The sequence below is a fragment of the Oncorhynchus tshawytscha genome, linkage group LG09 (genome assembly GCF_018296145.1).
Source record: "Oncorhynchus tshawytscha isolate Ot180627B linkage group LG09, Otsh_v2.0, whole genome shotgun sequence".
Classification (NCBI taxonomy): domain Eukaryota; kingdom Metazoa; phylum Chordata; class Actinopteri; order Salmoniformes; family Salmonidae; genus Oncorhynchus; species Oncorhynchus tshawytscha.
This window is the reverse complement of record NC_056437.1, coordinates 75,453,926-75,470,960: the sequence shown is the minus strand read 5'-3', so window position 1 is coordinate 75,470,960 and position 17,035 is coordinate 75,453,926. Positions and strand designations below refer to the sequence as shown.

Sequence of the window (17,035 nt, the reverse complement as noted above, 5' to 3'; positions counted from 1 at the left end):
CCAATTGTAATTTCTCATCTCTAGACATATTAGAATCTCATCCCTTTACTTACATAATGTAGAACTAAAAGACATTCTTCAACCACTCTCCATTCTTCTCTTAATCCCAAACTGATTTACCACTTCGCAAAAGATTTTCTTTCTCTTTGTTTGGCTAGAATATGGGCTGACTGATAGCCAGTCAGAAGTAGCCTGGGTTTGGTTTGGTCTCTGGTAAGACTGAGAGCTTCAGAGTTCCCAGGGAGGGAGCACGCACGGACCACTTTAGGGATCTTTTTCAGTTTAAAGATGAAGAGAACAGAGGCCTACCCAGATCTATAATGCATGTGAAGGGAGCAGTTGAGGGAGGTTGAGTCAACAATGGAGGCTGTGTTGATGCGATGCCTCCAATAAGAGTTAAATCAGCATCTCTACTGTACCTACCCTTAGAAACCCCCTGAAGGATATTCATTATGACAATGTGGATGGTTTGGTGTGAAAGGCGTGTATTACTACAGAGATACTACAGTAGTCTTATTTGGTAATGTTCCTTTTGTTTTATATCTAAATGACATTTACATTGTCACTCAGTTCTTATCGGCTCTTGTCCAGAACAACTAACAACGTCCTTCCCTTTTAATGCTATGATAATACAGTGCAATAATCTTCGTAAAATGTACTTGCGTGTGTCTCATGTGAACCTGACTCTATTGTTTAATGGTGCTAATACACTCTGACATCATTGATTGTGTTATATCATGTGCTATGTATTGTTAATGACTTTGCCTTAATGCTATCTCTCTGAATGTTGGCGTTTCTTCCAGACGCGTGCCGTGGCGGGAGCCTGTCAACCCGTACTATGTCAACACGGGCTACGCCATGGCCCCTGCCACCAGTGCCAACGACAGCGAGCAGCAGAGCATGTCCAGTGCCAGCGACGTAGACACACTCTCCCTGACCGACAGCAGTGTGTACGTACTCGCACAGCCTCCGCATCACCTCCCACTCACACACGTGCACACACACACAATCAGTCAAACTGTAATAGTACATACCAGAAGTAAGGGCAGAATGCCTTCGAGAATGAAGGTTAGCTTCCCTGTTCCTTGCTATTCAGCATGAGGACCGTCACAAACAATTTTATGACATGTGAGTGTGTGGGTATAGAAAACAATAGTGAGAGTGTGTTATTTTCAATTTCACCCATATCTGAGCTCTACCTGGGTCGTATTCATTAGGGCACACAGTAGCAAAACGTTTTGCCACAGAAAACAGAAACAGGTTTCTCATTGAACAAGTTCAGGTAGTCCCTCTTTGAGTATGTTTTCTTCCGTTTGGTGCCGAATGAATAGGGCCCTAGTCTGACTGTAGTGCCTCCTGCTGCATGCAGACTGGTGCCATGGTGCCATTTCCCGCTGTCTGTCACTGGGAGCAGCAACACATCTCTCTCTGCTCCTCTCCTCAGAGAACAGCCGTCTGTTCATTTCCCACGCGAATGATCGCTGCTAAATGTCATTACTTATGCTAATTATAGAGCTATAAACTGGGATGTACGACAGGGCCAAAGTATGTCATTTGAAGGCATGGACCTGTTACCCTTTTAAATCAAGTTTCCCGGAATTCTGAGGAAATGGTGGAGAATTGACGGTAAAAGGTTGAGTAGATTTTGACAGGCTCTCATAATTGTGTAAAAGGAGTCGGTACACAATGAATAAAAAATCTAATGTTATAGCCTACGTCTTATATGACATACCCACATTGCCTGACAACGGTTTGTTACAGGATGGGTAAATGTATAAGCAGCACCTTTGGAGGATCCCATCTTGGACACAAGCTGTTATTTAGCTCAGCAATCCTCTTTCTTCCGCCTTAGCGGGAAGCAGACTGTTTCCTTTTAGAGTAAATCGAGCTAGGATGTGTTGGCAGAGGGAAGCCAGGGAAGACCGGAACGGTGCTGTAAGTTCAGAGATGGCACGGGGGAACGCATGTTAAAGAATCATCAAAGGCTGCTCAGCAGGACAAAAACATGTGTCTGAAGCAGGTTACATTAGACGCCATTATCTGCTGTTTGTTCCACAGCTCCTGGCACAGACGGGGCAAACCCAGCAGGGCCACTGAGACTTGGGATAAAACAGTTCTTCGTGTTGGTGTCAGCGACCACACCAGCTTCAAAGTAACCTATGAGTTTTCTAGTTTTGAATATGTGTGTAAAATTGTCCTTTTTGTTTTTGTTCCAGAGATGGGGTTCCACCATACAAATATCGCAAACAGCATCGACGAGAGATGCACGAAAGTGCCAAAGCAAATGGCCGTGTGCCACTACCTCATATTCCTGTAAGTTAACCTTGGTTTAGCTGCACACACACACACACCCCCCTATACAAACAAGTACGCACACATACCTGCAAGAACCCCACTCACTCATCAAAGACTGCTGACATGGCTGTAACCTGGTATTCTAGAACCATCAGTCTCTCTCAAATGTTCCCATCTCTCCACCTTCCTGCATTTGTAAGATGCCTGACTGCATCTCTCTCTGGGCCCGTGTAGGTTGTGTGAATAGCTCATAGTGAGGCTTGTGCTTTCTAAACTGTGCCTGGTGCTGTCCCCCGCCCTCAGCTGTCTGTCTGTGTTGAAGCCCATCAGACAGCAGTGTTTCTCCATTGTGCCAGTCCCACCTCCTTGTATGCCTCTGCAGCTCCCTACAGGAGAACTCCCATCCTAATTGGGCCTCGGAGTCAAGAGTCCTGTTTAACAAGACTCTCTCCCACACATTAGGATGCATGTATGCTTTTGTGTAGAATATTGTTATTTTTTCATCGACTTCTGTTTTTCGGTACACAGAATAATAAAAGAAACAAGCTATGCATAGCAGAATAATGGAAACGCTGGCTGTCTTGTCCTTGATTGTTCCATTTTTGTCTAATGGATTAGTCCCTGACACATACTGCAGTGGTAATGGAGAGACGTACAAGTATTCAGACATTCCACATGTTGTTACGTTACAGGCATGTTCTAAAATGGATTAAATAAAAACATTATCCTCATCAATCTACATAATAATGACATTTTTGCAAATGGATTAAAAATCAAAAACAGAAATACTTTTATTTACATAAGTATTCAGGCCCTTTGCTTATGGGATTTGAAATTTGAGCTCAGGTGCATCCTGTTTCCATTGATCATCCTTGAGATGATTCTACAATTTGATTGGAGTCCACCTGTGGTAAATTCTATTGATTTGATTTGGAAAGGCACACACCTGTCTATATAAAGTCCCACAGTTGAAAGTGCATGTCAGAGTAAAAAACAAGCCATGAGGTCGAAGGAATTGTCCGTAAAGCTCCGAGACAGGATAGTGTCGAGGCACAGATCTGGGGAAGGGTACCAAAAAATGTTGGTAGAGTAGAAGGTCCCCAAGAACACAGTGGCCTCCATCATTCTTAAATGGAAGAAGTTTGGAACCACCAAGACTCTTCTGAGAGCTGGCGACCTGGCCAAACTGAGCAATTGGGGGAGAAGGGACTTGGTCAGGGAGGTGACCAAGAACCCGATGGCCACTGACAGAGTTCTAGAGTTCCTCTGGAGATGGGAGAACCTTCCAGAAGGACAACCATCCCTGCAGCACTCCACTAATCAGGCCTTATGGTAGAGTAGCCAGACGGAAGCCAAAAGGCACCTAAAGGACGCTCAGACCATGATAAACAACATTCTCTGGACTGATGAAACCAAGATTGAACTCTTTGGCCTGAATGCCAAGCGTCACATCTGGAGGAAACCTGGCACCATCCTTACTGTGAATCATGGTGGTTGCAGCATCATGTGGGGATGTTTTTCAGCGGCAGGGACTGGGAAACTAGTCAGGAATGAGGGAAAGATGAACGGAGCAAAGTACAGAGAGATCCTTGATGAAAACCTGCTCCAGAGTGTTCAGGACCTCAGACTTGGATGAAGGTTCACCTTCCAACAGGACAATGACCCTAAGCACACAGCCAAGACAACGCCGGAGTGGCTTTGGGACAAGTCTCTGAATGTCCTTCAGTGGCCCAGCCAGAGCCTGACTTGAACCCGATCGAACATCTGGAGAGACCTGAAAATAGCTGTGCAGCGACATTTCCCATCCAACCTGACAGAGCTTGAGAGGATATGCAGAGAAGAATGGGAGAAACTCCCCAAATACAGGTGTGCCAAGCTTGTAGCGTCATACCCAAGAAGACTCGAGGCTGTAATCACTGCCAAAGGTGCTTCAACAAAGTACTGAGTAAAGGGTCTGAATACTTATGTAACTGTGATATTTCCGTTTTTAAAATAAAAAATAAATAAAAATCAAACTGTTTTTGCTTTGTCATTATGGGGTATTGTGAGTAGATTGATGAGAAAAATGTAATAAATTTTATAACAACTCTAACGTATCAAAATGTGGAGAAAGTAAGGGGTCTGAATACTTTCTGAATGCACTGCATACACTGAGTGTACAAAACATTAGAAACACCTACTCTTTCCATGACAGAATGACCAGGTGAATCCAGGTGAAAGCGATCAACCCTTGTTGATGTCATTGTTAAACCCACTTCAATCAGTGTAGATGAAGGTGACTATAGACTATGTGGATTGTGTATATATGCCACTTCAGAGGGTGACTGGGCAAGACAAATATTGAATTGCCTTTGAACAGGGTACGGTCCTAGGTGCCAGGCACACCAGTTTGGGTCAGGAACTGCAACACTGCTGGGTTTTTCACGCTTAACAGTTTCCTCTGTGTATCAAGAATGGTCCTTCACCCAAAGGACATCCAGCCAACTTGACACAACTGTGGGAAGCATTGGGGTCAACATGGGCCAGCATCCCTTTGGAACTCTTTGACACCTTGTCGTCCATGCCCTGCTGAATTGAGGCTGTTCTGAGGGCAAAAAGGAGGTGCAACTCAATATTAGGACGGTAATTCCTAATGTTTTGTACGCTCTGTGTACACTCATCACTAATAGAGGGTAATAGCCACAGTAGAGAAATAATTTCTACAGCCAGGTCTTCTAATGGCCATAAAGCTACTCTGGGCTGTTTGTGTGTAAAGCTTTGTCTGTGTTGGGTAAAATGAATATGAATCCAACTGAAACCAAATTCAAAGAGAAAATAGCAGTCAGAGCTGGAGAAATCTCCGGGCTTTGTAATCAGCATGTGGACATATCCTGTGTGCTTCAGTGGGGCCCTGAGTAAAACGGCCCTCTACAATATATAGGCTATACCCAGAACGTACTTTAATCTCTCTTTGCTGGGTTACTACAACAATGCACCTTACAGGCTTGAGTTGTGTTGGGAATACCAGCTAAGAGCTGCATATTCCCAGCATCTTCCTTTTGATAAAAATGTACTTCACTCTGCTGCCTGTGTTTAAAAATGAAATGATGGGGATTATTTTGAATGGACCAATCACCTTTTTTTAGAGATGAAGTCTGGTCTGTGGTGTGCCAGTGGGCTTTCACTGTGTTTTTCCAGACGTGGCGTGTAGCTCAGACGCTGTTAACCTTTTATATATCTAGGCAAGTGGGGCACGGTGTCACGCTGCGACGGGTCGATCTGGAGATTGATTCCGGTGTTTTTCTTTTTTTTTTAAACGGCTATTATAAAAGTCACTGACCAACAAAAGTTGTTTATGGCTGATATTTGACTAACTATCTTATGCTTTTTCTCTACCTTTTGGAAGTACCCTGTGTTGAATGCCTGCGGCTCATGTCGTACATTCTGCGTAAGCAGCCTATATCCGCCTATTCAAAGCCTTAAACCATGTCACACCATGTCAAATCAGACCTTGTAGGTACCACATTAGCTGCGAAGTCTTCTTGACTTTGGTTTGAGGTTATTGTTTTGGCACGTTCATTTCCATTACAGGTCCCCTGTTAGCGTTTCCCTGATAAACTGTAGATGTGTCTTTCCTCCCGTTTTCATGTTCTCCCTTCTGTTCTATCAACAGAACAGCGTAGTGGCCACGGGTTTGACCTTTTTTTTTTTTCAGGAGAAAACGGCAACAATGTTATCGGCGAATGGCTACCGGTACAATTTGAAATGAACTGGAAATTGTGTGTTTCCCCCTCTGTTAGCGCACCAACCGGATACCAAAGGACATTCATGTGGAGCCGGAGAAGTTTGCGGCGGATCTGATCAGCCGGCTGGAGGGAGTGCTGAGGGAGAGGGAGGCCCAGGAGAAACTGGAGGAGCGGCTGAAGAGAGTCCGACTGGTACGTTGTTGTCCACAGAAGTACCACCATGCTTGTCGGTGTGATCCCTCTCCCTGGTGGGGCGCTATACTACTCTATACGCCCCCCATCATCCTCTTACCATGTTCTCTACAGCTGTTTGTCTGGCTGTCTATCAGAAGGTACACTGTAATATCTCTGTTGTTTCAAAGGACCGGGTTGATTCATTCAAAGGAAACCGACATTATTCCATTATGAATCATTGATAGAAGTGTGGCTCTGGCCTATCGGGGATCCATCCCACTGTTATCCTGGATCCCTTTTGTCTCTGGCATCAGATGGAACACCTGTAGACAGCCTGAGCCACTTTTGAGCCTGGCGCACTGTAATGACTTTGTTTGAAGTCAGTTGGAGCGTGAAGAAATGCCTGCGCTCACCGCAAATGGAATCTTTTTCGGTACACAGAGCCAGGTCTTAAGTCTCAAGGCAGATATTTTCTGTCGTTTGGCCCATATGTAAGAGGAGCCGCCATCATGGAACAGTAGGTTTCTCTTTATTAAGAGCTGGTGGCAGACGGGAGTGACAAATAGTGACTCTATTAACTGATATTCTTACCTAAATCAAAGATAAGCTAGTCCCCCTCTCCACTGCTCTCTTATCTGGTGTACATCCACAGACTTACACCCTGATCTCACTGAATGTGGCCTCAATCCAATGTTGATTGATGGAGAGGTCACATGCGGTCTAGGCATACTCCCTCCGTAGTGTCTGACAGGAACGGGTCAATAGAGCAGGATAGCCTGTCATATTGCTGTTGACTGATGAAATAATTAGTCGTAAATTATACAGAACCTTTAGGATCAATGCATTGTTGCCACTGAGAGAGAAATAACTTAATAGGTGCTTTTCACTTTACTTTTCAACGCTCTGAATATTGGCCCACCTAATGTATAATTTACATGTTCAATAGCAGCAGTACGTTCCACTTCCCTGAGGTGAGAGTGAGTGAGAGAGACTCGGTACATCACATTCATTAGTAGATGCCTTTTAGCAGGATGGGCTCAGCAGGTCTGGATCTGGCCTCATTTTGGCACGAACAGGGTAACTGAGAGTGCAGAGCAATGGCCTGCACAGCTGCTCTGAGCCAGAGACCGATGAGCCAGGCCAGTATCTGCTCGCGCCAGTCAGATCCTCATCAAAAAGTCCTTAGCTCCCGCCCAGGATTCCTCTACCTGGAGTGAGCATCAAAGCCTCCACCACATAAATTTCCCACTGTTATTTGCCAATGATTCCCATGTTGAAATGCCATCAAAGGTGTGTGGGAAGGGTGAGGCGGTGAGGAGCCAGTGGGGGCTGATGTGTTTTAGTTAGGGGAGTGGAAGACCGAGTCCACAAATCCTTAGAAATTCAGTTAGTTGCAGAGACTGAGACAGACCTGGTGAAATGGCTGTAGGTGTCATACAGTTAGTTACTATGGCTGTACGTGCCATACAGTTAGTTACTATGGCTGTACGCGTCATACAGTTAGTTACTATGGCTGTACGTGTCATACAGTTAGTTACTATGGCTGTACGTGTCATACAGTTAGTTACTATGGCTGTACGTGTCATACAGTTAGTTACTATGGCTGTACGTGTCATACAGTTAGTTACTATGGCTGTACGTGTCATACAGTTAGTTACTATGGCTGTACGTGTCATACAGTTAGTTACTATGGCTGTACGTGTCATACAGTTAGTTACTATGGCTGTACGTGTCATACAGTTAGTTACTATGGCTGTACGCGTCATACAGTTAGTTACTATGGCTGTACGCGTCATACAGGTAGTTACTATGGCTGTACGCGCCATACAGGTAGTTACTATGGCTGTACGTGCCATACAGTTAGTTACTATGGCTGTACGTGTCATACAGTTAGTTACTATGGCTGTGCGTGTCATACAGTTAGTTACTATGGCTGTACGTGCCATACAGGTAGTTACTATGGCAGGTAGTTACTATGGCTGTACGTGCCATACAGGTAGTTACTATGGCTGTACGTGCCATACAGGTAGTTACTATGGCTGTACGTGCCATACAGGTAGTTACTATGGCTGTACGTGCCATACAGTTAGTTACTATGGCTGTACGCGTCATACAGTTAGTTACTATGGCTGTGCGTGCCATACAGTTAGTTACTATGGCTGTGCGTGCCATACAGTTAGTTACTATGGCTGTACGCATCATACACTTAGTTACTATGGCGGACTGCGCCTTTGTCTAGGAACTAGTACATAGCAATATAATAGCTTGAAATATATCGAGCTATTTAATTGTAATAAAAATCAAGGGTCTATTGAGCGGTAAGATTATGCTGGCAGACATGATGTAGAGCGAAATAGCTTTGCACCACAGAGGAAGAACATTGCCTCTGCAGCAGAGCCGTGATAATGGCACGGCACGTGTTAACACATGGTCTCGTGGAAGTGTGCCATCTGCTGGTGTGACTGATTGGAACAAATTGCATTTTGCCTTTTGAAATGACTTTAGCAGTTGTTCTTTCACAATGTGGTGAGTTGGGGCTCCATTTATGTTCTTGGGAAATGACCAGACACTGAAGCTCATACATGTGGGTTGTAATTGAGATATGTCTCAATGTACAGCACAAATTAATGTGTAGGATATATTTGGGTATTATATACTGACGTGATCTCTGATATGTCAACTTGTAGTATTGCTGTTGAGTTGGGTAGTAACCATCTGCAGTATATTTAATGATCATTTCTTTTTCTTTCTGGAAGGAGGAAGAGGGTGAGGATGCAGACATCTCCACATCCACCTCGTTCTCCAGTCACCGACTGCCCCCTGGTGCCTACCCACAGCACTACAACAACCCCCGCTACTCTGACATTGGCTACAATGGCCTGGCGCTGCGTCCTGACGCCCACGAGGAGAACCCCGAGAGCATCCTGGACGACCACGTCCAGCGAGTCATGAAGACCCCCGGCTGCCAGTCCCCGGGCACCGGCCGCCACTCTCCCAAGTCCCGCTCACCCGACGGCTTCCCTGCAGGTGGCAAGGTGCCCGGATCTGGGATGCCACTGCCCACAGGCCCGGGCAAACACCCAGCTCGGCAGGGGCCCAAGGGAGAAGCTGCCAGCCAGCAATACCACCACAAACACGTGCACCACATCCACCACCCGGCCGGAGGGAAGCCCAAAGAGCAGGTGGAGGCTGACGCAGCCACGAGGGTCAATGGTAACTTCCACTGGGGGATGGAGCAGCACAACTATGGGTCCAAGTCTCGCAACTATGCTGATGGCATGGGCCCCAGCCCGATGGATCCTATGGGCTACAGGTACACACAGAAACACACAGCCTCTTCATGTCTCTTTTGAATGATGTTTTTAGTTCTGTTTTTTTTTTTTACACTTGCCATTAACGTCATTGTCATATTTATCACGCAACTTCCGTAGTAGCAAAGGTAGCACGCTATCGAAGCGGCCGTTTAAGAAGGCTGAGGAGGTGCGGACCTTTGAGGTGCCCGTGCCTCCGGAGGATGTGGAGAGGAACCAGAAGATCCTCCAGTGGATGATGGAGGGAGAGGCGGTCCGTAACAAGAAGAGCCCCTACGGGTGAGTTCCGGCTTTATGGGTCTTTCCCACGTAGGGAATCAGTAATGTACAACCGCAGTGATGCAAGTCATTTGAATTAACACTGATCTGTATTATGGGGGTATGTGTACATTTGGGTCAAACAATGACAAGGATGTCTCCCAGGAGCACCACAGGGTCCAAGAAGACCCCGTCGAGCCACGAAGTGTCGCGGCCCAGCTCTGTGGAGCGTCCCGGGGCAGTGCATCCATGGGTCAGCGCCCAGCTGCGGAACAATGTGCAGCCCTCACACCCCTTCATCCAGGACCCCACCATGCCCCCCAACCCAGCCCCCAATCCCCTCACCCAGCTGGAGGAGGCTAGGAGGAGACTGGAGGAGGAGAAGAAGAAGACGGGGACCTTACAGACCAAACAGAGGTGAGTCGGCGTTACCTAGGGAGGAAGGGAGATGTTTCTGTCACAGCCTGGGTCTTCATGTCATGTCTAGCCATCCGTTGTATTGTTGTAGTGATTGTGGCAGCCATGTGACTGAATCACCAAACTCATCCTTTTGATAATACAGGAAAAAAGGAATAATGTTATCGAAAAGTCATGTTTGTGCTGAAACAGCAAATGTTGGGGTGAGCTGAGGCATGACAGGGTCTCAGACCTCTAAAGAATGAAATACTCTTCCATTTTTTCCCCTTCACATTTCTCACTGATCAAACCCCATTTTGAGTAGCTTGATGCACTGACCAACCTGGTTTGCCGTTTTCATTGCACATCTGTGCATGATCCCTGGTGTGTGTATCCTGGTTGGTGCCCAGCCCTGTGGCTGGTCCGTGTCTAACTCCCAGGGTTGTTGGGTCCTCCAGGTATGTGATGGAAGTGATCCAGCGGGGGCGCGCTGCCGCCAGGCCCGCCCTGTTCCCGCCGCTCGGCGTGGTGCCTGCCGTCTCTGACACGGAGCTGTCCGAGTACGTCCAGTCTGGTTTACCCCAGTAGCCCTTAACAGCCACCCCATTGGTCACAGCAGCACTCAACCCCCCCCACTTCCCATTGGTCACAGCAGCACCCTACCTCACCACCTCCTTCCATGTCTATCACCAGCAGCATCCAGACTCGACTGCTCTGTATCTGCACAGCCAAGCAGAGGCCTGTCTGTATGACTGTATCCCCATAATCTAGTAGTAGTTTCCTGTACAATAACATATGTGTGTAGTTTAGTTTTTTGTCAATTAGAAATTCATATTTGATCTGATTATTTGCTTACGTATGGGCGGGGATTAGAAAAGTCAGCCTCACCTCTTCAGCCATTTCTTAGTCAGACAGTAATCCATAGCTGCAGGGTGAGGGCTAAAACAGTGGATGAGAATGATCATACCTTTGGCTTCACACTGGTGGGATGAGAGGGATTAGAATGACATTAAGTGGAGAGAGATGGGGAAGATAGAACTGGAAGACAGGGAGGGAGGTAGTAGTAGGAGGCAGCAGCTAGGGAGAGGCGTGTACTGTAAGCTGCGTGGGGCGAGAATGCAGAGCTTTGATGTTCTCTGTGTGAAGCTGCTGTTTGTTTGATGTCCCGTGGCTTCTTCCTCCGATGGACAGTTTTTAGTGATGTAGGGGGACAGGATAGGCTGCAGTAAGGAGCAGATGAAAGCCGGGCTATCCTGGCATAGCCCCTGGGCCTCTACAACCCCATCCTATCACTGGGCCTCCACCACCTCACCCCACACCATCAAACCCAACAACAGGCCCAGGGGCATGCAGTTGGAACACTACTTACTGTAGTAGCCTGCTCCCTGCTGGTAGCATTTGGGCATAACACCTCTTCATCACAATCTCATTTAAACTTGTGAGCATTTCCTTGCTGGAACAACATTACCCCCAAGAACTCTGATTGATAAATTAATACTTTCCCTGGACAAGGTCCTTAGGGCAATATTACCTGTACCGGGAGTGCTCAATTTGCTAGCATTTTAGAGGAAATCAATGCTGTAAAGTCTCACATTGTGGCTCATGAAGTATTCCAATCATGAAACCGATTCTTTGAATTTGTTTGTCAAACAAATTTTTGCTTTTATTGGTTGTCTCCTTTTTGGCAGACCTCTGGAAATCAAACTAAGGCCCCCCACTAGGGGTCCCCGGCCCCCTGGTTGATTATGCTTCGCCCCCTAAACAGTCATTCACTGCATAGCAACTCTGGTGGCGCTCACAGACAAAACATTTCTACGTTGTAAAGAGGGAGGATGAGCGACTTGAAATCTTGTTTTCTTACATCAGATTCTGACTGAGAGGAAATTATACCTCTGGATGTCAGAATCTCCCCCCAATCAAATGATCAGAGCTTGGAGTTCTGCTGAGGTCTTTGAAACATCTCGTGCACAAGATGAAAGGAAAACTTGACCTGACAAATTGAATGAACCTCTTGCTTTGTTTGTTTGCAGACATAAAGTGACGAAGAAGCCCGCGTGTGAGAACATTACGGTGGCCTACTACTTCTGTGGGGAGCCAATCCCGTACAGGACGTCGGTCAAAGGTCGCATGGTCATGCTGGGCCAGTTCAAAGAGCTGCTGACTAAGAAAGGAAGCTACAGGTGAGGTCACTACTCTCCCTGGTGAGGCACAGGGAACTAGATTTACAGCATGATGTTATGTAACATTTTAGTCTCTTAAACTCTGAAATTGAATATCACGTTTTTGTTGTGTTTATGGTCATCTGGAAAAGGATGAACCACATTCCAATGTCAATTTTTTCCGTCTTATGTAAATTTGGTGCATAATAAATCAAGCTTTTTCAATGAACTTGAACTAACAACCAACTGTTCTCTATCCAACCGACTCTAGGTATTTTTTCAAGAAGGTAAGCAATGACTTTGGGGTGGTGTTTGAAGAGGTACGCGAAGATGACGCCGTCCTGCCCATCTTTGAGGAGAAGATCATTGGGAAAGTGGAAAAGATTGATTGATTGACATGGAGGTGGAGAGGAAGGAGACGTTCACAAAGTCGGCCTGCGATGGCGCTATCGACGGATGAGCTGTTCACTTGAGAGAGACGGAGAGAAAGTGTTTGACTAGAGGGAGGATTGGCAGGGGAAGAAAAGGTACGGAGTAAGTCGCTACAGGAGGGAGTGGATGGAGGGATGAGAGAATGAGGAGACGAGTGCATAGTGGTCACTGTGGTAGACCCTTATGACTCCAAGGCTTTCATATCTGCTCAGTGCCACTGCATTGTGCAGGCAGAGTAGGAAAGCATTGGACAATAAAAAAGCTGACATTCTCTCCTTCAGTTTCTTTCTGAGTGTAATGTAACATTGTACAATTTGACTAGAAGAAAAATGCTATGAATCTGCTTACTAAAGCAGCATATTATTTTTGATATGGCGTATCAGAAGGTATCCTTTCTAATGTAACCAAGCGTGTCATTTTTATATGTGTTGGTACCAGATGTGTACAGATTGTCTGTTTTAAAACATAACGATAAAGTTTTATATTATCTATTTAAATATTTGAAAAAGCGGTCGTTTTAATCCTATTAAAGCAGTGGCGCTGTTCCAATTCGACGAGATCCAAGTGTTTTGACAGGGCTGTTTTTCAAGTATTGTAGGAACTATTACACAGCCCCATGTTCTACCAAGTGCTTTTAACAGGAACACTCAACCTTGCCAGTCCTCTAAAGTTAAGTGGCATTGAGTTGTCGTGCTGCACTTATCACTGTATTATGCATTAGTGTCAATGGAGCAAAATGAAAAAGGAATGCCTTCTTCAGGTTGCCCTTAACTGATTCTGCCTTCATGTTTTGCGTTTTTCAATTAGGAAGGGACATCCCCAGCAGTAGCTCGATCTGTGTCTGTACTCTGAGGTCTCTTAACTTTCCCCATAGTGTACGTATGTATGCACATTAAATACATTATTATTCCCATACCTGCAGACATCTGCCAACTTAAATTGATCCCCACTATGTTCAGTGACTTAGATTTTGCTACATTTCGGTCTTAATTGTAGCAGATCAGGGCAGAAAACAACGTCTTTGATCAGAGATAATCACAACCTTTTGTGTACATGCTACTGACAGTTCAGATCCAGATTCTATTTACAGCCTAGCTTTTGTCAGGCATTTAAGACCAGAGTCCATAGTAAAAGTCTCCTGAAGGTTTATACACGGGTGTCTGTGTGCGGAAGTTTGTCACCAAGTAACTACCGCGCTCAATAGAGTGTTGATTGTCTAATGTGTGTTCACATGAATTCAGAAAGGCTCCTGACCCCATGGTTTCACACTGGACAATGAAAGGACATAGTATATGCTTACCTAGTAAATATATCACAAATACAGCTGAATAATGACTTGTAGCCTTTCATAGCTCTATAGAGCTAAATTTGGTGCCTGGCAGAAATTGTCTCTAGAAATAACTTTAGTATGAAATGATCTACTTTTTTTTGATAGGTCAAAATACACCAAAGAGAACAGTAGAAGTCGATATGTTTGTCATCCCCTTTTCTCTTCTTTATTTACCCTCATTCACATGGGTACTCTTTGATTATTCTCCAAATCCCTGTGTTGAAGTGGAATTCTCTTGTTCAATTTTCTAGGGCAGGGCTCTCCGAACCCTGTTCCTGGAGAGCTACCCTACATGTAGGTTTCCACTCCAACCCCAGCTGTAGCTAACCTGATTCAGCTCATCAATCAGCAAATGACTACAATCGTTTGCGCTAGATTAGGGTTGGGGGGAACCTGCAGGACAGTAGCTGTCCAGGAACAGGGTTGGAGAGCCCTGTTCTAGGGCGTTGTGCCGGGGGTCAGTGCAAGGCGGAATGTGCTAACCGTTGTGATTAGGATGGTAAGGACCTTTTTCATCAGAGTGCTGTATTGCTGGGTGTTGTTCTGTATCAACACCACATATAAGAGGACGATCTCCTTTTCTGAGATGCTGTTTTTGTATTTATTTAGATGGATATTTTTAAAGAATCTGTATAAAGTTAACATACGTAGTGGACAACCCTCTATTGTTCCTGTTTAAAGATTTGAATAACCGTACTTTATGTTTTTATAGCGAGAGGCATTTACTCCATGATCTTTGACAATATTGGTACTCAGCCATCATCTGTCACGCTACAATGTAGAATTTGGCTCACTTGTTATAATTATTATTAGATGTTCACTGTCTGTATGTATTTCCAATGGAGGGCAGTGATCCTTACTGTGAAAGCCCCAAAGTGAACTCCCCCACTTATGGTCAATGAAATGTATATAACAACCATCACAGAGTGCCTTTTATTGCCATCCTCTCATGTCATCCGCTATGTGATTCTCAAGTGTTACCAAGGCCTTGCTTTTATATTTTTATTTAGCGTCTTACAAAGGATGTTCTGTTCAACTGTTTCCTATGTCACATCTCACTTTGGATAGAAACGTTTTGTGTAAATATGTAAAAAAATAAATAATAATAATGTACATGTCATCAACCAGCAATTCACTTAGGAGATATTCATTACCCCGGACCTGTTTCTTTGTGCTGAGTTGTGCGGTTATCATTTAAAGGTACTTCAACAATGAATACATGTAATAAACCTGAACTTCTCCATTACTTGTAGTCATTCAAATGTGTTAACTGATTTTAAAACTAACACTTTAACACTATAAACTAACAACACTTTATGAAATACTTAATATCCTATTAAAATATACTTCACTATAATGTGTTACCCACAAAGTAGAGTTACAATAAATAAAAGATCTGCAGTGTTTGACTGGCACAGCTTCAACTGAAGATGGCAGTCTTGATCCGCTGGCATTGTGAGCGTTGCTTGAAGTGGGCTGGTTCTCACCTGTACTGGTACCTGCACCTCAAGTGTTCTACTGCTTGACCACTGGGAACCTCTTATAGAATATTGGCTCTAGAATAGGACACCTAAATCAGTACTGTAACCTACCTAGTACTGCAGTCCATGACCAGCAGAGTGAGAGAACCATTTGCTCGTGTGAGGAGTAGATTCTCAAACCTGGCTGAGATGACAGCAGTTTCAGACAAAGCCTTTGATAATGGTCCTGGAGGTGAACTTTGGAGAGTGTGGCTGTTGTCTGAATAACGGTTCAGGCTTCCAGATTGAGGTGATTAATTGGAACATTACTACAGAATCAAATCTTGAGAATCAGAATCAAACTCTTGATTGACTCTTGTTGTGGATTGTATTAGAACAGCTTTGCTTTTTTTGTTAATGAGTTTGAATTAAGTTTGAAGTATTTCAAGTCTAACTACAAAGGAAGATGTTGCAGTTCACTCTTGTCAGTTAACAATCCTTAACTGTCTAATGACACCCGTGAGTCAATCTAAGTAACATAATTTTAAAAATCCCCATCAAAATCCGTCAAATTAAGCTCGAGGTAACAGTTTGCACGGGCTGAATCTCAATCCACTGATTGCGCCTCTGTCGGCCTTCCGCATCTGCGGTGGAATGTAGTTGAGCTACGGCTTGGCCTACAAACTATGACCCCCACAAGTGTCACGGGACTAGTCTGAAGATAACCCATACAAATGCATGGAAGTATGGAGGTAGATTTGTGTCCCAAAAATATGGGGTTAATTATGTGAGAAAAAAAAAATCCGGAGCTTTCTTATATCTCCTAGATATAGGACAGACACTTCAAAGCCTTATTCCTTATGATTACATTTTTTTTAAACATTTATGATTGTGCCATTCAATGCATTTCTATGGGCTACAGTATATATTTTTGGGGGGATACCTAAAGGGGTCCTAAAATAGCTAAATAAATGATCTATGGTATGACCATCTTAAAACAATTGCATATGCTAACTTTGTACTGGCTACGTCAGAAATAGCTGCGCATACAGTCAGACGTAAGCGGTAACATTTAACGAATGACAGACTTGATTGATTCACTTTGATGTAGACTTACGAAGGGATCATGTTGTGATAAGAGTCCGATTCAAGTATTTGCAAGATGGGTTTGTATGTGAATAAATGTTATTAGGTTAAGATGGTTTGTGCGAATGCTGGACGTTTGTATAAAGCGGAAGCAACGCTACATTTAAAACAAATGTTCTCAGAAATGACAGGGTTTTAAGATCAAAACTGATTAGTACATTTTGTAGGACGTTCTCCATTAACCTTCAATGTCACTCTTCAAGTCTCTCTGCCGTGTGGGTGATTATGCATCGAGAGCTCTTCATATATCTGCACATTAACTACTGTTACTGCTCAGAAATATCTTCCTTTGTCTTCCAATCCCTAGTTTGAGGCTTAGTCCCAGACAAGTGTTAAAAACACTGCTGCT

At 44.5% G+C, this 17,035-nt stretch overlaps 1 protein-coding gene across 5 annotated transcripts in view; it reads left to right on the top strand.

Moving 5' to 3' along the window:
• LOC112246035 (axin-1) overlaps nt 1–15,326 on the top strand; it is a 33,511-nt gene extending 18,185 nt beyond the window's left edge. For 4 of the 5 annotated variants that reach the window (XM_024414297.2, XM_042327440.1, XM_024414296.2 and 1 more), the window contains exons 3-10: nt 804–950; nt 2,217–2,313; nt 6,075–6,212; nt 8,951–9,507; nt 9,626–9,784; nt 9,929–10,180; nt 12,190–12,339; nt 12,590–15,326. In XM_024414297.2, coding sequence (XP_024270065.1) covers nt 804–950; nt 2,217–2,313; nt 6,075–6,212; nt 8,951–9,507; nt 9,626–9,784; nt 9,929–10,180; nt 12,190–12,339; nt 12,590–12,710 — 1,621 coding nt within the window. In that variant the 3' untranslated portion in view covers nt 12,711–15,326. The remainder of the gene's footprint in view (nt 1–803; nt 951–2,216; nt 2,314–6,074; nt 6,213–8,950; nt 9,508–9,625; nt 9,785–9,928; nt 10,181–12,189; nt 12,340–12,589) is intronic. The other variant, XM_024414298.2, reaches the window with a different exon arrangement.
• The last annotated feature ends 1,709 nt before the right edge of the window (nt 15,327–17,035 follow it).